The sequence below is a fragment of the Silene latifolia genome, chromosome X, assembly GCF_048544455.1.
Source record: "Silene latifolia isolate original U9 population chromosome X, ASM4854445v1, whole genome shotgun sequence".
NCBI classification, from domain to species: Eukaryota; Viridiplantae; Streptophyta; class Magnoliopsida; order Caryophyllales; family Caryophyllaceae; genus Silene; species Silene latifolia.
Genome location: NC_133537.1, coordinates 2,401,353 through 2,429,000, shown reverse-complemented (window position 1 = coordinate 2,429,000; position 27,648 = coordinate 2,401,353). Strand labels below are relative to the sequence as shown.

The 27,648-nt window shown below is 37.9% G+C and overlaps 4 protein-coding genes across 6 annotated transcripts; 2 read left to right on the top strand and 2 right to left on the bottom strand.

The window, feature by feature from the left end:
- Window positions 1-365: 365 nt before the first annotated feature.
- On the top strand, window positions 366-5,311 carry LOC141621137 (N-alpha-acetyltransferase MAK3-like). The gene is made up of 4 exons (XM_074437832.1): window positions 366-679; window positions 1,811-1,931; window positions 3,540-3,595; window positions 4,900-5,311. The coding sequence occupies exons 1-4, from the start codon at window positions 467-469 to the stop codon at window positions 5,140-5,142; spliced, it is 633 nt and encodes a 210-aa protein (XP_074293933.1). The 5' UTR covers window positions 366-466; the 3' UTR covers window positions 5,143-5,311.
- Window positions 5,312-5,836: 525 nt separating this feature from the next.
- LOC141622207 (uncharacterized) lies at window positions 5,837-10,924 on the bottom strand. The gene is made up of 5 exons (XM_074438259.1): window positions 10,837-10,924; window positions 9,269-9,717; window positions 8,422-8,538; window positions 8,020-8,294; window positions 5,837-6,874 (listed from the first exon to the last, which is right to left on the bottom strand). The coding sequence occupies exons 2-5, from the start codon at window positions 9,674-9,676 to the stop codon at window positions 6,124-6,126; spliced, it is 1,551 nt and encodes a 516-aa protein (XP_074294360.1). The 5' UTR covers window positions 9,677-9,717; window positions 10,837-10,924; the 3' UTR covers window positions 5,837-6,123.
- A 1,620-nt stretch (window positions 10,925-12,544) lies between these two features.
- Window positions 12,545-20,640, top strand: LOC141622206 (histone-lysine N-methyltransferase, H3 lysine-9 specific SUVH4-like). 2 transcript variants are annotated; one of them, XM_074438258.1, is made up of 16 exons: window positions 12,545-12,634; window positions 13,551-14,051; window positions 14,153-14,197; window positions 14,286-14,345; window positions 14,447-14,501; window positions 14,601-14,710; window positions 15,785-15,961; window positions 16,090-16,188; window positions 17,500-17,598; window positions 17,955-18,004; window positions 18,099-18,187; window positions 18,639-18,798; window positions 18,881-18,986; window positions 19,066-19,248; window positions 19,502-19,726; window positions 20,193-20,640. In XM_074438258.1, exons 2-16 carry the CDS (start codon window positions 13,572-13,574, stop codon window positions 20,304-20,306), a joined length of 2,052 nt encoding a protein of 683 aa, XP_074294359.1. In that variant the 5' UTR covers window positions 12,545-12,634; window positions 13,551-13,571; the 3' UTR covers window positions 20,307-20,640. The 2 variants fall into 2 exon arrangements, with proteins under 2 accessions (XP_074294359.1, XP_074294358.1); XM_074438257.1 differs by having other exon boundaries at window positions 14,283-14,345.
- A 419-nt stretch (window positions 20,641-21,059) lies between these two features.
- LOC141622204 (uncharacterized) lies at window positions 21,060-24,745 on the bottom strand. 2 transcript variants are annotated; one of them, XM_074438256.1, is made up of 3 exons: window positions 24,217-24,734; window positions 22,447-23,385; window positions 21,060-22,180 (listed from the first exon to the last, which is right to left on the bottom strand). In XM_074438256.1, exons 1-2 carry the CDS (start codon window positions 24,643-24,645, stop codon window positions 22,477-22,479), a joined length of 1,338 nt encoding a protein of 445 aa, XP_074294357.1. In that variant the 5' UTR covers window positions 24,646-24,734; the 3' UTR covers window positions 21,060-22,180; window positions 22,447-22,476. The 2 variants fall into 2 exon arrangements, with proteins under 2 accessions (XP_074294357.1, XP_074294356.1); XM_074438255.1 differs by lacking the exon at window positions 21,060-22,180 and having other exon boundaries at window positions 22,290-23,385; window positions 24,217-24,745.
- Between the last annotated feature and the right edge of the window lie 2,903 nt (window positions 24,746-27,648).

Here is a 27,648-nt window from a genome sequence, read left to right as displayed (position 1 = left end):
GTCTAAATCAACGATTAAATTGCACGGGTATGTATTTGGGCCGGTATTAATGTTTTTGGATGCTTTTTTTTTTTTTTTACATTTCTATTGTAATTATCTAGTTGATCTAAATTAATTTCATTTATTCCGAATGTAAAATTATTTCATAGTATTTTTGCTAAGACGGAAATTGTCGCATGTTTGTATTGATCGGACGATTTGAAGAAATTAATTAATTTTTCGACACCAACGGTCGCATAATCAATTCCAAAAAAAAAAAAAAAAAAAAAAAAAAAAAAAGTTGTACAAATGATGTGACACATCCTGAATTCAACATTATCTTCTGAATTAATAAAGATAAGATTATTTATAAATATTTCACGGGACACAAAAAAAATTCAGTTCTTTTTGTCTTCAATTAAGCCCTGCCCGGAACAAGCTCACCACTCAAAACGACCCCAGAACTCGACGATCTCCGAATCCATCAATGGAGGAAGAACCAAAAACAAAACCAAAGCAAAAAGAAGAAGAAGAAGAAGCAATTGAAGAAATAGACGTAAGTGAAATAGAATACGTAAGCTATGGAGGTGAACACCATCTTCCATTGATAATGCGCCTTGTTGATCTAGAGCTCAGTGAACCTTACTCTATCTTCACTTACCGTTACTTCGTCTACTTATGGCCTCAACTCTCCTTCCTCGTATGTCTCCCTCTCCATCCCCTTTTCATTCCGCTTTATATTTGGCTGAGATAAGACCACCTGTAATCCGACCCAATTGAAGGTTTAGGGTTTTCGGGTGGAAGTTTATACTCCATCCGTCTCAATTATTTGTTTACCTTTTTTATTCTTTACGAGGGATTGATGGGGATAAAGGAAGTAACTTTATTCTTTGGTTATATTTATTTGAATTTGGCTGATTGTTTCTGGTCAGTGGCGGAGCTGAAAGGGCTAGCAGGGGTGCCAGCCTCAAATCGAATACTTTCTCCGTCCCAGTCATTTGTTTACATGGATTAGAGTTCAATAGAAAATAAAATAAGCAAATGAGTGAGACGGAATCAGTGACAATTTTTACTTAACTTTATTGCATTAGTAGTTATTTTCCATATTTCCAATGGAGCCAAAGACTCATTACTCTCTGGCTATGGAATATAATGGAATAAATCGAAATGGCTCACTAAAGTGGCTGCTCTTCTTTATTTCGTGAAGTAGCGGTCCTTTGATGCAGTTCTCGACGCAATTTTCATCTTGGGTCATTCGTAAACAGCCTCTTTGTGTTGCTAACACAAGGGTAAGGCTGTGTTACATCCGACCCCCCCTTACCCCGCAATTTGCGGGAGCCATTGAGGCATTGGGGTATTGTTGTTGTTGTTGTTGTTGTTGCTGTTGTTGTTGTTGTTGTATTGCATTAGTAGTTCGCTCCCTAAAATTCTACTTAGGAATTTTAGCCGAGGGAGCTACCTAGGGCGGCCACCCCTGAACAATGAAAAAATAATAGCTTTTTATTTTTAGTATGCTTGTGTTTAAGCTACTGCATTGTATTACTAGTTCGCTCCTTACATTGGCACAATTATAATGTTGATTTAAATTTGGCTGATTGTTTGGGGTCAGTGGCGCAGCTGAAGGGGTTAGTAGTTATTGTCGTCTCCTGAGGGATGAAAGTTTAGAACTTTTTATTTCAAATAATTGGTTTCTTTTGTAAAGTTATTATCTTTGTTAGTAGTTCGCTCAGTAAAATTTCCAATCTGTGTTTAGCCAGCTTTAATTTCAAATGTTGGACCGAAGGTGATTGAGGTTAGAGATGTTCTGCATGTACTAACTTTGATTTGATAGGCGTTTCATAGAGGAAGGTGCGTTGGAACGGTGGTGTCTAAAATGGGAGGACACCGGCAAACCTTTCGAGGTTATATTGCTATGCTTGTTGTCATCAAACCTTATCGCGGCCATGGCATTGGTAATTATGTTTCTTACATATCTTGTTCAGTATAAATATCTCTTTTTTTTATCAGTGTCTTCTTCAAGTTTGGAGTTACGTAACAACAAATTGAAAGTGAGGATGAGCTGAGATTTTAAGGTTTTTGGATTATGTGTATCACGGTTTGCTTGTCGCTATCATGAGCGTGATCATGATCAAGTTCTTCATCATATCAATGGATTTCTGTCTTCACCATAGTGAGTGAAGAATTTAATTTGCCATTACTGTAATAGTGACACAAAGGTTGGTTAAGTTGAGCATTGGTTGGTGGTCAAGTTTGTGATGTTGATGTGTTCATGAACATGTGTGGTAGCTGAATTCGATTTTGGCTTAAGCTGCATGTTATAGTCTGCCATATATTCGCTACTGCATTAGCATTTTGATGCATCTCCAACGACAGGATAAAGTCGTCTAAATTTCATTCCGTTAGCATTGTCCAATTTAGGGGATGGGAGAGCAAAGACCTAAGCAAAGTTGTCACCATAGTGCCGTTCTGCCAAATTTAATGGTTTGGAAGAAGAAATCATTTTCCCTGGCCGGTCTTTTTTTCTTCTTTTTTTTGATGTAGTACTATATATCGTTCCATATTTCCAATGGAGCCAAAGATTCATTACTCTTTGGTTCTGGATTATGATGGAATAAAGCAAAATGGCTGCGCTTCTTTCTCTTGTGAAGGAGTGGTCCTTCGGTGCAGTTCTCGACGCAATTTTCATCTTGGGTCATTCGGAAACAGCCTCTTTGTGTTGCTAACACAAGGGTAAGGCTGCGTACATCTGACCCCCCTTACCCCGCAATTTGCGGGAGCCCTTGAGGCACTGGGGTAATGTTGTTGTAGTACTATATATGTCCTGAGATTTCTCTTTGTATGCATGTGTGTTTAATGAAGTGCTTGAATTGCTTAGCATGCTGTTACTACTCTACTGTCACAATGATTTTCGCAAAAAGCTTCTGTATTTCACTTGCAGTGTGATATTTTTAGAAATTCTGTATAAAACCAAATCCAGGTATTTCAAACTAAAGAAACTAGGATAACAATACGACGTCGGACATTTCAGTTACAGCCACTTTTTTGAAATAGATTTGCTTGGTGGAGAATTGTAATGATTTGTTTAGGGGATACTATATTTTTGACAATACGTTTACCAGTAATAGGACAGTTGAACTGTAATCATCCAGCTTCCCTGCTCCCAATTGCTTACTTAAATCTTTAATTATCATTTTTCTCAGCAATTGACCTTAACCCTTTGTTTGGATTCAAAAGTAGGAGGGAGGGGTTGAAGCCTTGGAGGAATGGAGACTTACGTTTTCTTTTCGAATCTTTCCTATGTTGGAGGGATCTTAATTTGCCTCTTAGAGGCAACGGGAGGGAATTCATTTTCCCTCCGCTCCAACTCCCTCCAAGTCAAATTTTGCTAACCAAGGGAAGTTGTTCCCCTCTGATCCCCTCCTTTTCCCTCCAAATCTTTCCATTCAAACAAAGGGTATAAGTGTTAGAGTTGGCATTGTGTTGCATAGGCTATGAAGCGTTAAATGCAAGCATCAGGTTATTTGTTCTTTCTGACCGTTATTTCTCATTTGGTTTGGCAGCAACTGAACTAGTTACAAGATCAATTAAGGCGATGATGCAATCTGGTTGCGAAGAGGTATGTCATTTTTACTTCGTTGCTACATAAGAATTTCAAGTATTTCTTTGCAGTTTGCACCCCTCGACGCTGAACTGTATCAATTAAGTGCTCATAAACAAGGACGTAGACAGTTTTTTGGTTTGAACTTTTAGAGATCTTATAAGTGCTAGTCTGAAATCGCCATCTTGTAGTTCTTTAAACAAAAAAACCCACAAAGTGATTCAGTTCATTATATTGATGATCAACTCTTTGTTTCGATAGAGTAAATTTGGAGGGAAGTGGAAGGGTGATCGTACAATCACTAATTTTTCATATTAAGTATTTCTCTTAATCGAGTATACACTCATCTATCGTCCAGTTATTTTATGATCTCAAAGTAAACCAGATAATACGTATAGTTATCTTGCTGGCTGCATCTAAGTCTAAGGCCTATCGTAGATTCGTAGCCATCAGTTATGACTTATTTGGTTAATCAGTCCTGTTGTCGGAGGGATTTGAACGGAAAGGGAGGGAAAGGAAAAGGAGGGAAGTGGTTTCCTTTGGTTGGTTAGCCAAATAGATCCCTCAATTTTCCCCCTTCAGGGTAAATTGGAATCCTTCCGATATAAGAAAGATTTGAAAGGAAAACTCAAACCCTTCATTCCCTTTCTTGCTTCCCCCTCCCCTCCCTTTTCACGGAAACTTTGACTTACCATGTCCTACTGTAGAACGGTCTTTTCCAGAACCTCTTTTTAGGAAATTATGAATGCATTATTTGGCTGTTATAGGTAATAATCCAACTTGACATACACAATCATTTTGATTCTGTTGTGTCTAACTTAATGCTTGCATTGGGCCTGATCTGAGCCACTCCAACCTAGGGATCGTCATAACTCTTAATAATACTCACAAGCACCGACATTTGCCCATGTGTTTGACTGTGAAAACATTAGCCGTCTACGGCTTACAGATCATCCTCAAATAATGGGAATTCCGGAATATTGTGAATCCACAATTTTGAGAACGGGCTAAGAATCTTCAGGTTATTTTTTTTTTTTTTTTTTTTTTTTTTGATAAGGAAAGGAAACAGAATCTTCAGGTTATGATCAAACATTATTGCTCTTTATTTCCTTGGTTCGAGATATACTCCATATTTTGATTATGACCCGTAAAAGCTTGTACCGTCTGAAACTTGGAGTTAGCTTAGTGAAAGCTTCCCCTTCTCTTTGGTAGGAAGGGGAATTTAGGATGTAACTAATTTTCCAAGACCCAAATCTACTTCTACAATTTCGATGTTTAAACTTAAAGTTTATAATCAATCATATTTGTTTCAATTTTGGAAGGTAACTTTGGAAGCTGAAGTCACAAATAAAGGAGCCCTAGCACTATATGGTCGTCTTGGGTTTATAAGAGCAAAACGACTATTCAGATACTACCTGAATGGGGTGGATGCATTCAGGTTGAAGTTGTTGTTCCCCCGTCCAGAATCGCATCCATCTTTCCATAACTCGGCAGATAGGGATGAGCAGGGGGATCAAGTTCCGGTTGAAGGAAGTTATACTCCCAATTGCTCCAATTTTTTATAAACTTGGCTATGTCAAATGTGCATTAGTCTCATAGCCAATAATCGAGTTGGTAAAAAAAATGTTGGGACATTATACGATCAATTTCTGTCAACGATGATTCTTCGTTGTTGTATCCTCATTCTTGTCAGCAATAAATCACCACAATTTAACTTTGTTAATCATTATTGATTATTGATGGAATATGACAGGATAGACCATCCTGCTATGTTTTAGGACTCGGGAGTTTGTTTAATCCAGGGCTCACGAGTTGTTCCTGTCACGACAAGCGAGTACAAATTTAAATTTGAGCTATATTCATGCACTCCTTAGTTTATATTAAGCATATTCTCCATAGTCCATATCATTCAATTTTCAAGAAACTAGGGAAGGAGCTTTCAGTCCACTCGTAGGCTCGTAGCCTGTGCCCTACTGCAGTGTCAAACATAACTAGATGCTGACTTGTTGAGGACTGTTCATGAGTACATGATTTTGATCATGGTTCCGACTTTTATGCCTGAACAAAACAACCTACCAAAAATAAAAATGCCAAAACTTGCCAGGACAACTGCGATTTTTATGTCAAGTTTGTTCATCTGATGATACTGTTGAGCTGAATGAGCAAAGCTTTGTTCAGCTGAATGAGCAAAGCTCTCAACTTACCAGTTACCAGTATGAACTTGAAAAAAAGAAATACTGTTGATTCATGTTGACACGATTGCAGAAAGGTTGGAAGCATCAACATTCATCTATTACCTCTCGACCTTGGCGCACATATGGGTCATTTCCATGTTCCCGGTACTAATAACAGATCCTACCAAATTACATCAAGTCTTTGACCTCAAAAACAAAAGTTCATCCATAATTAACTATCAACAACACACTAGTCTACAACAGTGTCACGCAGGCCTTTTACCCTGGCGAGTTAAGAAGCACTTTGTCAGGCACAAGTCATACAACATCAACTTTTCGGAGTGAAGTTGTGAGCCAAATCTGATGGAAACTCTAATATCCTTGATTATAATAAGAACGAGCATTATCGACTACACCACTTCCAGAAGACACTGTTTGCGCTAAACCTGGTAAGCTTTGGGTTTGGGCATAGGCCTGGACAGGCAAATCACTGGTACTTTGTCCACTGGTTTGCGGTATTGCCTGATAATAACCAGTATATCCTTCATTTTGGTATCCATATGCCATTGTCGAGTAATTAGCATAGATTGAGGCCGCATTTGGATCAGCACTTGCCTCAGGAATCGGAACTTGAGAAATAGGATACGTTTGATTCCCATAAGCAACATTATTTACGTCTTGATGGAGCCCGATATATGGTTGATAGCCATGCCCATAAGACAATCCTGTGGAGTTAGTACTATCATAATATGGATACTGATTAACCGCCCGAACTTCCCTGGTTCCGGGCTGAGGCCTTTCTTGAGCATAAAAGTTACTTGAAGAGGTTAGATTCCCCTCGTACGCATTGATAGCAGCTGGCACCGCAGCTGCCTCGTGAGTACCAGAATAAGACTGGTAATGGTAGCCCCGTTTCGTGTAGTTTGACGCATTTTGCAGATGGTTCACATGACTTGCTCCTGGTGCATTGCTAAGTGATGGGTTGAAGGTCGAAGTTTGGTCACTGGGAATCTGGGTTCTGGCAGCCATAGCAACCCAATGAGAAGGCGGTAAGGATGAGGATCGGATAGCTGGCGAGGGGACACTGCCTTGAATTTGTGGAGGAACAGGTATGTTTCCCTCTCTGTAAAAAGGCATGTCAATGAGAAAAATTATTGTAGAATCATTCATAGCAACAAACGTAGCTAAAGGTTTATTTTGCCAACCAGGATTACTGGATTCGCACGAAACCCCAGTGAATCGCAAATTCATTCACATGTGGCATATCCATATCACGGTCTGTGTTCACTGTTCAGAATCATTTTGAAGAATTCAACATGGGTTTGTGGCCAAGTGTCGCACACGGCTATTTTTTTTAATGAAAATTCCACATGTTTTTGGCTTAAAATGAAGTGTTCAAATGTGTGTATAGAGTGTTAGCCACGTGTATGACAAGTAATATATAAAGTAGGAGTAACAAAGATCACACCGTTTGTTTAAATTCTAACTTCTAAGTCTCAATACACTATTAAGTAGATACAACAACATCAGAGCCTTAATCCCAAAATGATTTGGGGTCGGCTGACATGAATCATCCTTTAGAACCGTCCATGGGTGAACGCACACCTCAAAATGCGAAAAAAAAAAGAAAAGGGAAAAATGAAAAACAAAAGGGAGAGCAAAACATAATACAAAGTCAAGGTAAACTTAAAAGGTTTTAAAATAGAAGTCCGGATTTCTTTTATAAAAACTTAAAATTTAAATCGAGAATAAAGATTAAAACACGATTTTGAAAAACGAAGTAGAGTTTAAGGATTCGGAATACCTTAAAAGTAAAACAAGTAAAATATATAAGAAAGTGGTTGGTAAAAAAGGTTTAATAAAGGAGAGAAGAATAAATAAGTTTTTTTTAAAATTAAATAAAAACATTAAATATGTCAAATAACATCAAATACAAAAAATCCACATGTATCCTTTCCCTCCATTGTGCCCTCTTCGTCACCATACTCTCCTCAAGCCCCAGAAATCTCATATCATGCTCTATCACTATTAAGTAGATATCAAAATTAAATATCAAGTATTCATATTGCATTAGACAACCTTGTGTCACCCCAGTCCACTTTCTAGAAGGCAGATTCAAACCCACTGACGAGTTTGTGCAAAATGTGACCAGTGGTACCACTGCAGCAATGCCTGGTGATTTGAATCCTCTTCACAATATATGATAAAATAACAATGAAATTAACCGTGCCCGAGTCTAATCTGAAAAGGGCAAACAAGGGAACCTACCGCGGATGAGTATCATGTCGTTGAAAGCTTGGATCATCTGGATGATATGGTTGGGGTGAACGTGTTGACCCATACCGCCCATAAGCAATACGCGAATGATAAAGGTTAGAAGGCATTTCACCTCCCCTTGATAGGGGTATTTGGTTGTGAGTAGAATGCAAAGAAGGCAATGGTATTCCCGGAACCGGAGCAGAACGGTGACTGGGATAGGCCAAGGAAGCCTGGTTTGGAGATCTTAAAGTGATAGGACGAAACAGTGAAACCAACTTGTCTACCTGGTTAACATTGCATGAACACAATCAAATATAAGCAATATCGAGTATAGGCCTTTTAAAAGAATACTGGTGCAGAAAAAGTGAAGTCAGAAATAAAAGGGCGAACGAGGCCTTGGCTTTTACTCACTTGTTCATAGCTGAGATCCTGCTTAAACTTGAATTTACTAAGGTAATTTTCTTTGATAGCATCTTTGAAAGCTGCCTCTGGCAAAGGTAAGCAATCATTGGCAATCGAGAATTTCACCTAGAAAAGTAGTAAATAAAGGTGTCAGAAAACGATCTTAGATTCATTATTATTGCATTTACCCATGTTTCTTCTTGACATGACAGCATAAGATCCAGCACTTAAGGTAGGCCAATTTAGAGCCTGAAAAAAAGACACCTACAGATAATGAAGGGATGAATTCCTCCTTCCCATTCCCGGCTAATATTAAAGGGAAAATAGTGAACATAAAATATTCTTCCATTAAATAGGTAACACCAGAAGAGACATTAGTGAAGACATTAGTGAACAAGGCAGCACCAGAAGAGTGTGTACCGATTGTTGATCAATATCCCAGCCCCTCCTGTACCGAGAACTCCTAAAGATCCTTCACCAATGCATCACATATTTATTTATAATACACACAAATACAAAAAAAAAATGGTAATGGACTGACGCTAGACACAGCATACAAGATTTCAACCACTCGTTCGATGCCTCTGCCTTACATAACAAATACTCCCTCCGTCCCGGTCAATTGTTGTCCTTTGGTTTTGGCACAAAGACCAAGGAAGGGGAAGGGGCCAATTACTAAGTGACAAGTGGAACAAATGGAGTGTGAATGATCAAATTGCTCATCAAGCTCATTCTTCAAATAGAAAGGACAACAAATGAGTGAGACACCCCAATATGGAAAAGGACAACAAATGACCGGGACAGAGGGAGTAAATCAATTAACTTGCCAAATTAGAAAAGGTTGAAATCGAGGTACCTGAGCAGGGAATCTTCCCCCAAAAGCATATGGTTCAAGTGCTAATTTCCCAACAGAGTCAGCAACATAGGGGCCATACAGGAGCTTCACATCAAAGTCATACAAGAACAATTTTGCATCAGGCTTTATTTGTTCTACAACATCGATCCTTGACGCTGGAAGACCAAAAACCCTGTAGATGAAGCAATCTTCTTTTGTTTTAGCATTGCACATGAATATATATCCAGCAAAACCCCCCTGTAATCTAGGATCTTGTCTCATGTCTGCATCAACAATGGCAGTCGTGCCAGATGTAGTTGGAATACCAGAATCAACATGTTGAGAAGTTGAACGAACATGGGCAAGAGCTGTAGAATTATTTTCTGAAGCTTCCATCTTTCTTTTCTTTGCATAACTTATATGCTGCATCCTTCTATTATCAATACGCCTTAAATTGGCCGCGATCAGATCTAAGAATCAGAATATAATATATTCAAAAAGGGAAAATGAGAGAGTAATACAAATCCAGATGCAGAAATTTACAATTATGACGGTGAGATCTTATTTACTTCAGAAACTGTAGCAGAACACCAAAACAAAAATCTCACCTCACTCTATAAGCTAGCATACAATAATTACAAGAAGGTACAAGCAAAACACATAGAATACCTAAATGAAAGCAGATTTGATTTAGTGTATATCATTGATTTTTTCTATCCGTTACATTTCTAATACTTGAAAAGCTAGTATGTAATCAAAACAAAGGTTCGATCATCTGGAGGACATGGACATTCAAATGCAAGAAGAAACATGACACACTTAGTGTAACAGACTATAATCTCCAAAAGAAACTAGAATAACAAGTCGTGCCAGACAGGGAAAACAACGTAATTCCCGAATTGGGTGACAAGTAGTGAGTGAGCTGCAGACGGTGAAGCTAACAATATATGTCTAAGCAGTCTACGCCTAATTTTCCTTCGCAACAGATGAATCGCTGAAATGCAAGTACAACTCGGATTTGCAAAAGCCAGCATTCCAAAGACAAAGATATGGTCTTGCAGATAACATAAAAGCTTAACAGCATAAAATTACGTCTCATTGAACCCGGTGTAACGCCTCCAACCCAAGACGCAACCTTCACCTATCCCCTTCGGTATTACCATTAACACCATACTCCATAAATTATCAAAAACCCGCGGCAAAACCTACTCTAAACACGACTAAATAGCAACAAAATAGACCAATTTCATAATAAAACGCCATACATCACTGTAAAACCCCCAAAATGTTCGTCTCGGAAAACTAAATCCTTTAATTTCACTACATTCAAGATTCTGGACAGGCAGTTGAACACTAGCATTCACTCAAATTTCACCACAATTTAGCTTCAAACTGCAATTCATGAAGTGTCATAACCATGGTTTCCTTCAAATAATCACATTATCAACGCGAATAAGCAAAATTGAAGCATGAAAATTACAAAACCCTAGAATTTTTAAACCGCGATTAAACTAAATAATCACCAAAACAGATAATAATTGTAGAAGAATTGTGACATGAGAAAATAAGCAAGAGAGCGAAGGAATTACCGTCGTTGATAATGGAGGTAATGCGAGTCTGATGTTCTTTTTGCAGTTGCAACCCAGAAAAATTGTGTATAACGTTATTGTCACACGTACCCGTGCTAAATTATACGCATTTTGTTTTTGTTTTTATAGATTTACCGTTCTTCTCAAAAAAAAAACTCTTTTTTTCTACTTGCTCACAAACTTAAACCAATTTCTTTTAAAATGTATGGATTTTAATTCACATATATAAGAGGTAATTTTTCCGTGTTGTTTAATAATTGATTGAATTGATGTTTTTTAAAAGATTTTTTTTTTTTTTTTACAATAAGGGTTTGGAAGTTATTTGTTTAAGGGGGTGGTTTTGGTGATTGTGAGTAATCTTCGAAGAAGAGGGAGAGGGTAGTCGTCAACGTGGATGTCGGAGTTCGTGGGTGGTTGAGGAAGAGGGTTGAATGTGTAAAAGGGGAGGGTGTTGAGGTGTCGTTGTGCGCGCGATGGTTGTAGAGGAGGCGGGAGAAAATACTGTTATTCAGCCTGTAATGAGGAGTCGAGGTTGGGAAAAGGGTGGGAGACAAGAGTGGTTAAGAAGGTAAAGGAAGTAGCATCCACGAATCGGTCTGTGACTTCGTGTCATCAACTATGTATATCGTCGTCGGTGGTCCTCCCCCATTTTTCTCAATTGTTCTTGGTTTGTGGGTATGAAAAGTGATGGACAAAGTCGGTAAAAGTCATAATTTTGTTTTGTATGATCTAGCAAGTGTGTGTATGAAATAACATGTTCATTTTGGAACGTTGATACAAGTCATTTCTTATCCCATCCAATAAACTCGTTTTAACTGTATTGGTTTAGAACAATTACAACAACACTGACAACTCATGTTTAAAAAAAATTCCAAATTCTTACTTGGTCTTTATTGCGACCCTCCTTTGACCCTTTATTAATGCTCCCCTTTTATTACTCCATCCTTCCCGATTAATAGTTATCTACTCCCTCTGTTCCGATGAGAAGTTATCTATTTCCATTTTTGGTAGTTATTTGCGGGTCATTTCTCATGTGCGAGTGGTTTGTGTGTTTTGTGTAAGACTAAGCAACTTTAGGTCCAGTCCGGAAAAATGGACAGGAACGGACCATTTGGGCCGGACCGAAACCGGACCGCATTCATTTAGGCCCGGTTCTCGGTCCACATTTTTTTAGCTTTCAATCTTCGGTCCGGTCCAACACCGGTTATTCTAGGTCCGGATCAAAAAGACCGAATTCGATATTTTTTAAAGGTCAATCTTTATAATTTTTTGAAAAAGTTTACTAATTTAATTTCAAAAAACATTACAAACTCTAGATTAATGACTATTTAAATTAAATGCTAGTTTGATTATTTATTATGTTTGATTTGGTGAAACTAAATTTAATTACTGCATAATTATTAGTGATAAATTATAATTTCGTTTCAATTAGGTCTAAGACCGGATCGATCAGGGTCCGATCCATATCCGACTCATATCCATAAAAATGAGATCCATATCTATACTATTAGGGTCCGATCTAATGGATATGAGTAGAGACGTAGGGTCCTGAATCCACTGACACGGTTTTCCATGGCATTTGGGCTACCCATGATTCTCGTTAGTACGAATGTTTACTTACTTTTATTTATTACGCACGACTGCCCGTCTGCCCGATATCCTAGAATGAATTGAAATTCAAATATTTTTAAAAACCTAAAGACAGTTGTCCTCCTCCTCTGCACTTCATTTCTTTCAGTTTCTCACTTTCTCATTTCAAAACCTCTCCTTTTCCCTCCACATTTCACCAAAACTCAAGGTAAAGGCAATTCATCATCTGGTATCATCTTTTGTTTTTTTTGTCATTTAATTCTACCAATTAGTACTCGTTCCGTTTCATTCATTTGTTTACGTGTTTTATTAATCGTGATAAGTATTTTAATCAAAGTTAAACAAATGATTAGAGTTAATTTTATGCCCTAATTGTAGTAGCATAGCATTGTGATTATTTTCAAAATTAACTTACTGATTTAGCACTAATTTAATGTGTTTATTTACATTTGATGTTGTGGTAATTGCGGTATTTGAGAGGAAGTCGTATGTACACCGTCTTACCCTTGTTGATGATCTCACATTGTGTATTGTTGCGAAATATTTTATTTTCAAAATTCAATTGTGTGTGCAAATATAACTTATTGCTTCATGCTTTGTGTCTCCGAGTTGCCGGACTTTGTCTAAAATCAATTGTTTACCTTTTATATGGATTCATATGGTATGATATCATGATAGGATAATAAATATTACCAACCGTTTGTTTCGATCATTTGTTTACCTTTTATATTAATTGCGAGTAGTATTTTAATCAAAAGGTAAACAAATGATTGGAACATAAGGAGTACTCCCTCTGTCCCGGGCATTTGTTGTCCTTTTTCATTTTGGTTTGTCTCAGTCATTTGTTGTCCTTTCTCTTTTAAGAATAAACTTGATGAGTAATTTGATCATTCTCATTCAATTTGTTCCACTTGTCATTTAGTTATTGGCCTTTTCCTCTTTCCTTGGTCTTTGTGCCAAAACAAAAGGACAACAATTGACCGGGACGGAGGGAGTATATTACTCCGTATTATGTAATAAGATAAGAGTAGGAGATAGAAGGATTCTTTATAGTTGCTCGTATGATTAGAGTTTGCTGTCGCGAATTTGAGTGTACAGACTTTAATTTTTTTTCATTTATGCAGGTTTTAATATTTTATTTAGTCATGACGGACGCAGAAGTCGAGATAGTGGAAGTTGTGGAGGGTGGTAGAAGGAGGAGTGAGCGTACACGAGGCAAGAAAGTATGTTACACCGAAAAGTCAATGCAGTCGACCAGCAATGAAACGCCTCCAAAGAAGCGTAAGACCACACAGAAACACTCGAAGAAGACAGTGTTGCCTGGAGTTATGCCAGTAGTTTCCAAGCAGATGGTTAAGGATCTTCCTGTGGACTCCACAGTTTCTGAGCTTGGGGAGTCCACAGTCTCTGAGGAGATTGATAAGAGCCATCTTGGGGAGTCCACAGATTCCGTGGAGATGGTTAAGAGCCTTCCCAGGGAGTTTATGGAGGAAGAGGGCGGTTTAATGGGGAGAGGTATTCAGCCGCGGGAAGTTGATGCCGGGGTTTCTTTGGAGAAGAGCGCTCATTTGAAGGTTAAGGAGACTCTCCGAGCGTTCAACAATTACTATCTGCATTTCATTCAGGTACAGTATTATAAATGTTGATGGGTTGATATATTTATTGAGTTTATATTCATTATTGCTTGACAAACTTTGTAACTTCCTGGTGATGGTGGCGGCTGTAGGAGGAAGAGAAGAGATGCAAAAAAGCGGAAGAAGAAATGAGAAAGGTGCTCTGCTTGCTTGAAGAATATGCAAGTTATTATTATTATTTTTTCTAACATTTAGTTTTAATATGGTTTATGCCTTCCACAGCAGTCTGACGGAAAACCTATTAAATCATCTTCTAAGCGTCCGGACTTAAAGGCATCTAGTAAGGTAATGTGAATTTAATGACAATATGCCCATCAATTTAATTATTTATTTTTTGCTATTTTTGACATTCAAACAAGGGAGGCATTAAATTCTTGGTATTGCAGATGCGGCAGGAACAAAAAATTCTATATCGTGAAAAACAGATTGGTCGCATTCATGGTAGGATTGCGTTCTGTTGTACAATCAATGTCTTATGAATAGATGGTACACTTGTGGAAGCAAAAATGGGTGCTAAAGCAATAAACTTTATTCTTGCAGGTGTTGATGTAGGACACCAGTTTTTCTCGAGAGCCGAAATGGTGGTCGTAGGTTTTCATAGCCATTGGCTGAATGGGATTGACTACATAGGCAAGGGCCATAGCAACAGGGTAAATAATCATCTTTCTTGCCTACTGTATTCTTTGGTTGTGATGACTTCAGTTTTGATGTGATCATTAGCTCTTGATCCCCTGAATTCGGGATTCTTTTTACATGTATTTAAATAACTCTAAAATAACGTTAACATGTTGAATGATGGCCCTCACCATGCTTGTACCTTGTGGAGGGTTCCTTGATATGGCTTTAAAACATTATATTCTAGAATCTGGAAACTCGCTAATCTAAGTGCGAAAAATTCTCCTCTTCAAACTCAATGGGAAAGGCAATCCAAAGCTGAGAATATTACTCTTTAGAGGTTGATATCATATTACATAGAGAAAATTTTATACAGAAACTCATAAAAGTAGAACTACTCCCCTTAAATTTCATTAACTTCATCTATATAAACACATCATATAGACATATATGGAATTTTGGGAGTTCTCTGTAAGAGGAAACATAGTGATAAACAGTAAACACTATACCCTGAAATAATTGATCATCTTCTATATATAGCCAGAATCTAGACTCCACTTCTAGAGCATCATTCTTACATTACCACTGAGCAAACAAACATTTTCTCGTGCTATTGGAATTAACTTTCTTAAATATCTTCTGAATGCACCCTAAAGGAGGAATGTAAAGAACGTAGAGACTAAACTTGCAGTGGAAATTGTGCAATCACAATTTTAGCACCTGCATCCCAAAATGTAAACGTAAATCTTGTAATTCAGGAAAAAAGAATGTGTAGATTAAAGGGTAATGCACGAAGGTAAAACCCGTCACAGAAAGCATTGGAAATGAAGGTTTCTTGGTGTCTCACATATTTGTTGGCAATGCCTCTGGAAATTGTTTATTATTTTCTAATTGTGCATAACAGTCTCTTCAACTACCTTACTGCCAGTTCTCTCCAAAGACATTGCCACCTGTCCTATAGTCCTATTAGACATTTCTGATCCAATTATTTGCAGATGTACATAATTTTATTTTGCTCAAATTCGTGGCAGTGGTGCCACTGGAGCTTTATTTGGTGATGTTAATTAAGACAATCCATGAGAATTTGCTTACTAACTCAGTTTGTGCAGAACTTCAGCAAATATAAACTTCCACTCGCTGTGGCCATAGTAATGTCTGGACAATATGAAGATGACCTTGATAACTCGGAGGATGTTATCTATACGGGTCAAGGGGGGCACGACTTACTAGGTAACAAGAAGCAGATTGCTGATCAGAAAATGACAGGGGGTAATTTAGCCCTTCAGGTCTGTCTTTGGATTTGATATGATAACAATTCTGTGAATAATTACAAATTATTATTACATGTAACATTTTGGCATAGTTATATATGTTCTGATCTTCTTGATTCATGTACAAATATTTTTTTATGCAGAATAGTATGTTGGAAGGTCTGCCTGTTCGGGTAATCAGGGGTCATCCCTCAAAAAGCTCTTATGTGGGAAAAGTCTACACATATGATGGCCTCTATAAGGTACACCTTGTTCAAAACTTTCTGCAATTTAAATGCTTTGTTGGCTTAATAGTTAATTGTTTATGTAATTAATGCTTGAGCTACGTATGAGTCTCTTACATGGGATCTCTTCTGTGTTTGATAACTATAATAGACATGGATTTGACGATGGCGCTGCTTAGGTTGTAGGCGCCTTACATGTGCTTTTTGATAGTTCATTTGCTTTGTAGAATTTAATTGCTGTTTCAATTGACCCTCTGTTGCAAAATTACGCCTGGGTAATAGTTCTCTTTTGAACCTAAGCAATTTCCGTTTGTGCTTCCATTGGTAAGGTCTTGGGAGTATTACTAAATCTGAACAAAAGCGGCATCCTTTATTTTTGCAAGTTTGTCTAATTGTTTTTGTGCTTTAAAAAAATGATGCTTGAAAGGCTAAATTTTTTATGTAGTACTTCATTCATCCCATTTATGTTATGCCTGTTTGATTGTGGTGGTCAAATGCTGCAAATTTGTCTGTTTTTTTTATTACCAATACAATGGCTAAAACTTCTCAAAAATGATATAAAGAAACACTTTAAATCAAATTCAATCTCTACATATATTTAGAGAATAAATTTCAATGTTGACATCATTGATCAACAAAAATCAAATTGAGATAATATGAATAGGGCGCAGGACGACGCGGGTAGTACATTGGTGTATGTTTATAGCTATGGCACAATACACTCCTTCTCTTAATGATGTTACCCACATTTTAAAATGAGGTAGGGAAATTTTGAACTACGGGTAAAGTTGTGTTGATATAGCCATACAATAGCCAATGATTCGGAAATTACTTGTTTATTTTTGACAATTATGATTGTCAATTGTCCTATATTACCATATTTTAAGATGGTATTGGGTTTGGTTGTTATGCCACCTTGAATTTTCTATTGTATCTTTTGGATCATTTCCGAAACAAGTAATTTTTGAATCATTGGCTATTGTATGGCTATACGTACTCAGCTATTGACAATGGTAGGTTCAGCATGGTTGAGTGCTTTTTTATTGTTAGATTCTAGTTCTAAATTCGTCTAGAATCATATTATTTTATGCCATGCTTATCTGGTTATTATGGCGTTGGCCGGTTTGTGCAAAGTTGAAGCCGTTCTGAATGTTTGTGGGATTATGATTTGCTTTTCTTTTGATGAGTTAACGACTTCTTTTAGCACATTGCTATATCCATATGACGAGGCAGTTTTTTAGTATCATGGGTTTGTGTTATCTGTTGGCCATCAATTACTTTTAATGTGTGCTTAGAGAGTTTAAATTCATTCTTTTATGTTTTGAACAGGTAAACAAATGCTGGGCAGAAAAAGGTGTTTCTGGATTTACAGTTTACAAGTTCCGTATGGAACGGCTTGGGGATCAGCCAGAGCTGACAACTACCCAGGTTTGTTTGCTCTCTTCATTCTTCGTATGCATTTATTGTAGCAACTAGATATTACACCTGAGTGTGTTCAGCTGTAGGGTGTCGTTCTTATAATATATTAACCCAATGATTGAACAGCTTCCAGACTATTGTGAGTGAAGGGAACAGATCCAGACTATTTCCAAATGACTCAATGACTCATAATAAAAAAATTGTGCCAAAATTGCATGAAACGATTGCTTATTCACAATATAAAATGTTCAATGCTAGTGCTTCCATCCGCATTCCAAAAGGCTCTAGCTGCTAAATATTGTTACAGAAGGTTAATTTGGATAACCCGTGTTTGTTCCTTACCCTGTTCTTAATGGATTTGACAGGTTCAATTCATCAGAGGTCGGGTTCCCGATACTATTGCTGATTTGCGAGGGTACGAGTTACATAGATTAATAGTTTAATGCATTTTGTGTCGGCCTATTTTATGAGCAATAAACATGTTCTGCTTTTTTGTTTGTGGCTTGAAGACTTGTCTGTGATGATATCTCTGGGGGCTTGGAGAATATTCCCATTCCAGCAACAAATCTAGTCGATGATTCACCTCTACCAACCACAGGTTATTGCACTACCTGGTCGTGTTTAAAATATGTTTTTTTTAACGCATATAGCTACAGTATAAAGCATCCACGCTGTAGCTTACCTTGCAAACTCTTATTTCAAGTGTTACTACTGTCTAACTAGATCTCCTTATTTCTGTCAGTAATGTCGCCATTCCACTCTTTTATCCTTAATCTCCTAACTTATGTTCACTTCTTTTCTCATTTATAGCAATGGTGATACCATATTTTTACCGACATGATAAGTAAACGTTACACTGTCAAAACTTCCATTTAACCATTAGATACTCTTAAAATTCTGAGATTTATACCCTAACCATGACTATTTAAATTCTTTAATCTCCTACTCTATTTCTATATGATTGGTTCTACCAAAGTACTAGGAGATTGAACACTTACTGTACAATTTCTTACTCTATTGCTGTACAATTTATGCTACCAAATCATTAGGCTTCAAGTACCGCACATCTATTAAAGTTTCTGGCAATCTGAAGATCCCTGGTCCTACTGTTGGCTGTCGTTGTGTGGGAAGTTGCGTGGATCCAAATGTTTGTGCTTGTGCTAAGCTGAATGGTTCTGACTTTCCATATGTTCAGAGGGATGGTGGCAGGTGGGTTCATGAACTGGTTAGTGACCTTTAATATTACTTGATTTAGCTATTAGTTCTCAACTATTGCCTGCTTGCTTTTCAGACTCGTAGAAGCAAAGGCTGTGGTTTTCGAGTGTGGCCCAAAGTGTGGCTGTGGACCTGCTTGTGTTAATCGTACTTCCCAAAAGGGATTAAGATTCCGCTTTGAGGTTATGTATTTGACCAATCAATATTGACTTCATTATCTATGATTTGTTGCTGATAAACATATTGTTAAAATTTACTTAGGTTTTCCGTACACCAAAGAAGGGTTGGGGTGTCAGATCCTGGGATTACATCCCAGCCGGTTCACCAATATGCGAGTACATTGGAGTTTTGAAAAGATCAGATGAGGCAAACAGTGTATTGGATAATATGTACATCTTTGACATAGATTGCCTGCAGACTATGAAGGGTCTCGATGGCAGAGAGGTATTGGTTAATCAATGTCCATAAGAACTCTACAGATTTCTTTCAAATCGTTGCAAGCTTAGGGAAGCTGGTAGTAGTTGGGCCATTTAGACTATTAGTCTGTTTTCTCTCAGATACTTTAAATTGCTATTCTCTTTCTTGCACAGTTCTTATCACAGGCCTTTTAGACTATTAATTCGGCCTTGAATGAGCGAGCTTGCTTGTTTGTTCAAGCCGAGTTGCTTCTAATATTTTCTTATGTATTTGTTAACAGATGAGGTTAGGAGATGTGCCTATCCCTTCTGAAGTTTTATCAGAAAAGGTTGACGATGGTACAGCGGAATTTTGCATCGATGCTGTATCAACTGGAAATTTTGCTAGATTCATAAACCACAGCTGTGAGCCAAATTTGTTCATCCAATGTATTCTGAGCTCTCATCATGACATAAAATTAGCGAGGATCATGCTTTTCGCCGCTGATAATATTCCCCCACTGCAGGTGAGTTCTAGTATATCGTTATTGGCCGTCTTTGGATTTTTTTTGGGTCTTGCTCACCTTCCCTTGAGCTAGCCTGTATTTAAGAAGGCTTCATAATAATCTGATGGATATATTAGCACATAAAATTCCAGGTTAGAGATTAGTTAGCTTTGGTCATGATAAATAAAAAGGCATCAATGCAGATTAGTTACCTTCACAGAATCGGAGTATTGGGATGTTGTGAAAGTAACGTAGCAAAATCGCACGATATGGCCTTAATTTCTAATTTTTTTTTCCCAAAATTGTTAGTTTTAACTTTATTGCAATCTGCAGTAAGATTTTCTATGATATAGTCTCTGTTCTCTCTCAACTTTTTTCTTCCGGACACCATGTTACCAATGTCAGTATTCTGGCTGCGGCAACCGTTAATTGAGAATATAAAACACTAGTTTTTGCAGTAAATGAGTAGATGTGCTTGTACTTGCAGGAGCTATCCTATGACTATGGATATGCACTCGACAGTGTTATCGGACCCGATGGCAAAATTAAGCAAATGGCTTGCTACTGTGGTGCTGCTGGCTGCAGGAAGAGGCTCTTTTAAGTTATAACCTCTAATTTTTAGGATCCTAAACAAGGACGAGAGCATTGCGATTGGCGTATATATATTAATAGCCTGCATTTTTTGGTGAAGAAACAAGTATTATTACCATTGGTATTTTATTGCTAAAGTGAGGTTAAGCCAAGCCAAATTTTGTAATTAGATTTCTATATAAATATAAACTAGTGAGGCAGTGGCTTTCCATTTAAGCACCAAGTTACTTGTTTATTCTTGACAATTATGATTGTCAATTGTCCTATATTATTAGGATTGTAATGTTAAGCCTTGAACATTCCAGGGCATCTTTTGGATCATTATTAGTATAAATTTATTGAAACAAGTTATTACTGGTTTCTCTTTAACCTCTTGTAACTTTGAAGCTTGCAGTGAACATAGGGATGACAATCCGGAACCGAATTGATTCAAAAGAGAAAATTCGAACCAAACCCAACTTTTGAAAAACCACCTCTATTTAAAAATTCTAATTCAATTTTTGTTGTATGAGATGATTTTTTATACGGTGAAATTAAATATCGGATCAAATGTTGGATTATATTTCGGACTGGTTATGAAGTTTAGGTTTTATTAAACTTAAAATTTCAATTTTTGTTGTATGAGATGATTTTAGAAATTAAATATCGGATTATATTTTGGACTGGTTATGGTTTTGGAAAACTATGATAGATACAGTATTGATTTTAAAGTTTTGGATATCGATAGATGATTCAATAAATTATAAATGGACCGTGTTTGGATCTCGCAAAACCTAATTTAACCCAATCAAAGTGAAGTGAAAACAAAGATAAGAATTCGAAGGAAAGTGCTCACACTTCTTGACTTCCTCCATAAAAATGGCGACGTCGGCGGTCCATTACTGGCTGTTTCACTTCACCATCATTTTTCCGAAACACTCGCACCTGTAATGGCGTCATATCCACATGCCGCCCCTTCACGGTGGACATACGACGGCGGACACCGGCGTCAATCATGGCGGTTAATGCAAGCGCCGGTGAGAGGAGCGAGTTGCAGTATAGGAAACTCGACGATTCTGACCTAAATATCGGCGAAATTACACTTGGAACTGTAATGCGGCACTGCACTGATACTACTACTCACTTTGTTTTCACTTCACTTTGTTAGAATCTCCTGGAGTCTCCTGCGTCATCGGTTTGGACGAGTGGTCTTGATTTCTCATCTCTCTTTCACGAGAGCTTACCTGCTTTTCTCACTAAATAGATTCCTTCATGGGCATGAGTCACGCGAATATTAACTCAAAACCTGAACTGATTCGGTCCAAACTTGAGTGAAAACATACGTAAAATTATCTGATTTGTACTGACACAAATGATCCACTTTCTACCTCAACAAGAACCACATGTTGAGGTAGTGTCAACCGCGTCTATGCAGAAGCCCTGCAATTACGTCCTCAGTAGTCCTGACTACTGTTGTCGGGATCACCTTTCAATCTGACAGTTGATATATCCCGAGGCAGCCATTTAATTCAGACCACCCTTTGGATTGTTGACATAGTGAACCAGCTAATCCCAAAATGATAGCTCAAACGGGGAGATCTGGGTTCGTTATAGGAGTCATCACTCATCAGCACACAGAGCAGATAGCAATCTTCAAGAGTGCGTGGGAAAGAGGTGGTTAAATACCTAGACGTCTATTTAATACAGAGTATTGCATCTCTACAAGTCTTAAACCACTTTCAAAGATCGCAGCCCACCCACCTTTTTAGTCTTATTCCGTCTTCCACCCATCCTGACCGCTTAAGGAACTACTTCCTACTATTCTCATGGAGGCAAGATGTTCCTCAAAGGCTCAAACAAAAATAGGTAATTGAAAATTTTCCCCGATTTCACTTTTATATCCACCTGCACTTCAACCAATAGGCCTTTTTAGATGCCAAGGTAGCTAAGTGCATTAATACGAGTATAATACCTTCGTCCACAAATTAATAATACTATGGAGGTGATATATATACTTGCAATTCCCAGTGTCCCAACATAAATAAACGGCAAATGAGGAGCATTGATTCTAAATGCTACTAGTATTTATACAAGCAAAAGAAGACGTGCACAGTACATGTTGCCCTACTTCTACTTACTATGAAGAAGTTGAAAAAGTAGAGAGAAATTACCTATCCTCTACTCGAGAGCTGAGCTACACATCAAGCATCAGATTCATCATATTCCAGAATAGGCTTTGAACGATATCGGCGACCTGTTTTTTTAACATTCCCTGACTTCATACTAGAAGTTGCTTGTTCATCAACCTCCATCTCACAAGCTTCATCTATCTCACTTCCAACAGCAAAAGTGATAGCAGGTCTTTTCCTATCTACAGATTCAACCATAGTATTATCAGTCACATTACTGGCCGGTTTAACGTCACGAGGTTTATTCTTCGGATTAAACAACACGGGTTTTGAAAGATCAGCAGGAACTTCTTCTGGCTCCGACTGCTTGGACTGCTTGGACTTCCTCAGTATACTAAGGAAATCAGCATACGCCTGCCGATTAGATGCTTCATTCATATCGCTTGATGTATCAAATGTGTAATGTGTATATTTCGATGGATTGCGTATATAGTCCGGTATCAATGAAGTTTGCTTGAGCTGGGAAGAATTTCCTCCGTGTACAGTAATTTCCTTGTTAAAAGGTTCTGATGTGAGATTTTCATCTAATTCATACTCATCCCCAACATTGTTTTTGCAGACAGGATCAAACCGGACCCGTTTCTCAGACTTTGAATCCATCTTATCTTCCTTCCGTTTCAATATTGATTTCAGATTAATTTCACCATCATCTGTAGTACTTTGAGCACCAGATACAACGGGTAAACTTTGCTCAGAGACATGCAACGAATTGAAATCTCTGGCTGTCTCGGCATCTTCTTTAAGCCTAAGCTTTGCTGCAACGTGGTTGGCACGTGGGTCTCTTGATGCCTCCTGAAATGTGTTGGGGACTTCACTTTCGGATTCAATGACAGACACATAATCAGATACATCGCAGACATAAAGCCGATCATCAGGCTTTTCTTTTCCAACAGCAACTTTATCATATTCATCCTCCTCTTCCTGCAAAAGTCATATGATAAGGTAATTACTTGGTTATATACTTATATACATACAACTGTCTCAAAAACCGAAATGCCATGATACCATGAAATTACTTAACTTTATGAAAAAAAACTCTCCGGGCCAAAAAAGTGATTAGTTTAAACCGGGTATATCTGATGAATAAGAACCAGTTTCGAGACTACTGCAACTAATTCCTATTCGAGTTCAGCTATTTAAAAAAAGGTTGTACAGAATTTTGTTCCATTCCATCTGGTTTAGGAAATCAGTATATAATGATATGCGACGGTCTTACGAGATAATTATTACTTCAATGTAGCCTCAATCAAGCCACAAAATATCCTGTGAGACAGTTGTACGGCGTAACACCGATTTTGAACACCTCTATTGCTATTGTTAAATGAACTTACAACAGTCTTACGAGATAATTATTACTCCCTCTACCCATGTCATTTGTTGTCCTTTTTCCATTTTTGGGTGTTTCAGTCAGTTGTCCTTTCTATTTTAGGATTACATTTGATAAGCAATTTGATCATTCACACCCAATTTGGTCCACTTGTCATCTTATAATCAGCTTATTCCCCTTTCCTTAGTCTTTGTGCCAAAATCAAAGGACAACAATTGACCGAGACGGAGGGAGTAATTCAATTAAGCAAACCAATGACAACGCCTAAATACGAAGACAGCCGAAAAACGAGACAGTAAACATCACTTGCTCCGGCTCGATCATTTATCTAAATTTGATTAAAATACTTGCCATCGAGTCGAGTCACAGAGAATAAAAAAGTAAGCAAATGATTGAGACGGAAAAAGTAGAATTCGCAAAAATACCTCGAAATCAAGGGTAGAATCCAAGCCAATAGAGCTACGAACATCCAATTCAACATCACCTTCACAACCACGACTCGACGAAGCTCCTTCATCACCTTCTGGAACTATCATCTGATTATCCCCAATATCCAAATTAGGGTTAGGGTTAGGTTTTCCCGGAGCTGAAACGAAGAATTTATCAACGGTGGTTGGACAAGAGACACCATTAATGACGTTTTTGAGTTCGTCTTTGTCGCCGTCATCGTTATCGTCATCGGAAGGCGGGTCGTCGGATTCTCGAGTCCAGTGATTGGGTCGGAGCTCATCGTCGGTAAGAGACCATAGTGAAGGATTGATAGGTTGCGATGATGAAGAAGATGGTGGTAATGGAGATGGTGAGGAGAGAGAACCGAAGGTTTTGTCGACGCGTACTTTGAAAGTTTCCTCCATTGTTGCGTGATTTTGAGCTTTGTTTTTTGTTTTGTTTTCTGGGGTTTAGACGTTTTGGGTTAGAGAAGTAGTTACTCAAGTTGGTTATGGGTTCATGATTAGGGATGGTCGACAATTTCAATTGGTCTCCTTTGTGACGGGTTACCATTTGTGGCGGATATTTTGTGAGATAAAATGGTAACAAAATGGGTTAGTGGAGAAAGGGACCACATGAATAGTGTTGCAGAGAGAGAAAAAGTGGGTACTTTGTAAGGTAAAATGGTATCCGTCACTCAAGAGTGACGGATATGTGCCGTCACAAACAAGAATTTGTGCGACAATTTTAGGGGTTTACTAAATCAACAAATCTCATTAAGGACGGACGATATCCGTCACAGATACCGTTTTCTTTCACAAATGACCCATGAGAGGTGAGAGAGGAAGCACATGGAGGATGCTCCACCTTGTCCCCTCTCCCTTTTTGTGAGAGATCTTCAGCTTGTGACGGGATTAGCCCGTCACAAGCAAGACGCTTTGTTACTAAATATCGTCCACGAATAAATTGTAGGGTTATTTAACGGGAATACTCATAATTATGAGTGTTCTTCTCAAAATAACCTATGAATTAACTTTAACTACGATTACTAGCAAGTAGCAACTATGCATCATGTTTCATAGAACAGAATTGAGGTGGATATGGCGTTGGAGAAACAATGCAGTTTTCGGAAGGGCAGAGGACAATCCAACCGATCCTATTCGTTTTTTGTACCACAAATTTGATATGTCGAAGTCCGCTTTAGACCCGTTCTCGTTGTTTATACCAAGCCCAGGTACCTCGCTGGAGGAACGATATATACGCTGGAATACTCCCCCTAATGGTTGGGTCCTTCTTAGTACGGATGGGTCTTCCAAGGGTAACCCAGGTGAAGCCGGCTGTGGAGGATTACTTCGGGATGACACGGGTAATTTCATCACGGGTTTTCTTTTTTCCTGTGGCATTTGCACATCGATGAAGGCGGAGATGAGAGCGGTTGTCGTGGGGTTAGAACGGGCTAGAGCTATGAATTTTACTAAGGTTATCGTCCATATGGACAACAAACCTTGTGTCGGGTTCATTAAGGAAGACCAACTCCTAAGCAATAGCCTCCGACCTTTGGTTAGTCGTTGCAAGGAGCTTATTGGAATGGCAGGATGGACGGTTCACATTGAGCATGTTTTTAGAGAGGCGAATCGCGCTGCAGATTGGCTAGCTAACGCGGGAGTTCATTCTTCGACTAGCGTGACATTCATAGATGAGCCACCCGATGGCCTTCGAGCTATTTTAAGAGAAGACTTGTTGGGGGTCGCATTCCCTCGATTAGTTTCTAGCTAGTTTCTATTTTATTTGTCGGGGATTTTTCCCTTTTTTGCACCCAAAAAAAAAGAACAGAATTGATCATTTTGTAAACGGTTGAAGCAGGTAAATAATTATGACAAGCTAGGTTTGCAACGGTTCCCCGCTACTTTTTTCCATTAAATACTGTTCTTTTCCTCCATTAATCTCTTCTTCAAAAATTTTCATTCTAATTTCTTAGATCCTATTCTTTCTGGCTTATTTTTAGCTCAGTTCAATTCAGCTCAGCTCAATTCAGTTCAGCTCCATTCAATTCAGCCCAGTTCAGTTCTGCTCAGTTCAACTCAGCTCCACTAAATTCAACCCATTATTATCATTGTTGTTGTTGTTAGGGGTGTTAACGAGCCGAACCGAGCCCGAGCTTAGCCTTGCTTGGCTTGTGCTCATAAAGTAAAACTCGAGCTCGAGCCGAACTTACCCGATCTTGGAAAAATTGTGCTCGTTATCAAGCTTGCGAGCGTTAACGCGAGCTCGAGCCAAACTCGAGCTCAACTCGAGCCTATATATATTTGTGGAATTTTCGTTTTTTTTTTCTCTCGATTTTTTCAATAACAAAGCTCAAAAGTTTTATATAGAAATATTGAAAAATCAATGAGATATTTTTTATATGTGTGATAAAAATATATAATCATCACAATATATTTTTATAAAATATGAGTAATATCTTATCTAATTACACAAGTTCGAGCCGCTCACGAGCTTTTCGAGCCGAGTCAACGTTAGCTCGGCTTGACTCGTTAAGCTCTTAAGCCAAGCCCGAGCCGAGCTTTGACCGAGCCAAGCTCGAGTTGCTCGTGAGCTGTCTCGTCTCATTAACAGCCCTTGTTGTTGTTGTTGTAATTATTAATATTAATATTATTACTATTATTATATTACAATTATTATTAATTATTATTATTATTATATTTAATATTAATATTATTATTATTATTTCAGTTCAGTTCAGCTCCAATCAGTTTAGTTCAGTTAAGCTCTATTTAGTTCAATTCAGCTCCGCTCCATTCAGTTTAGTTCAGCCAAGTTCAGTTCAGCTTTAAAAAGGCAGAAAGAACAGGGCCTTAATCTCTCTTCTTTTTTTTAATCTCTCCTCCACATTTGTTCCATTAATGGAGGACTCATCTTTTTCTTTTTCCATTGCGTTTGGTTCAAAGCCCTCAAATGCGGTATTTTTTTTTCTTGGTGAAATGTAAGTATATTAAGCTAAAAAAACCAAGTGTTATAATTTAGTTAAAAAATAGGGATATTCTACATGGTATCCCTCAACTTTTCGACTTTCTACGTGGTACCCCTAAACTTTTTAAAACATACATGGTGCCCCTAATTATTGTCATTATCACTAAGTGCACCCCTAAACTTTATTTTCTGTCAATTAAACTCAGTTTTATGCGTTAAGTGATTACTTGGACGCGTAACCGAGCTTGTCATTTATCATCCCATGACATTAGGACTCTATTAGGCTCAATCTCCATCTTTCGACGTGATAATTTGGCATGGGATCAATAAATTTTCCGTCAAAATTTTTTTAGCCCATATATATCAATAAATATTAGTATCGAGATGGATATTGAGCCTAATAGAGTCCATATGTCATTGGATGATAAATGACAAGCTTGGTTACGCGCCCAAGTTAT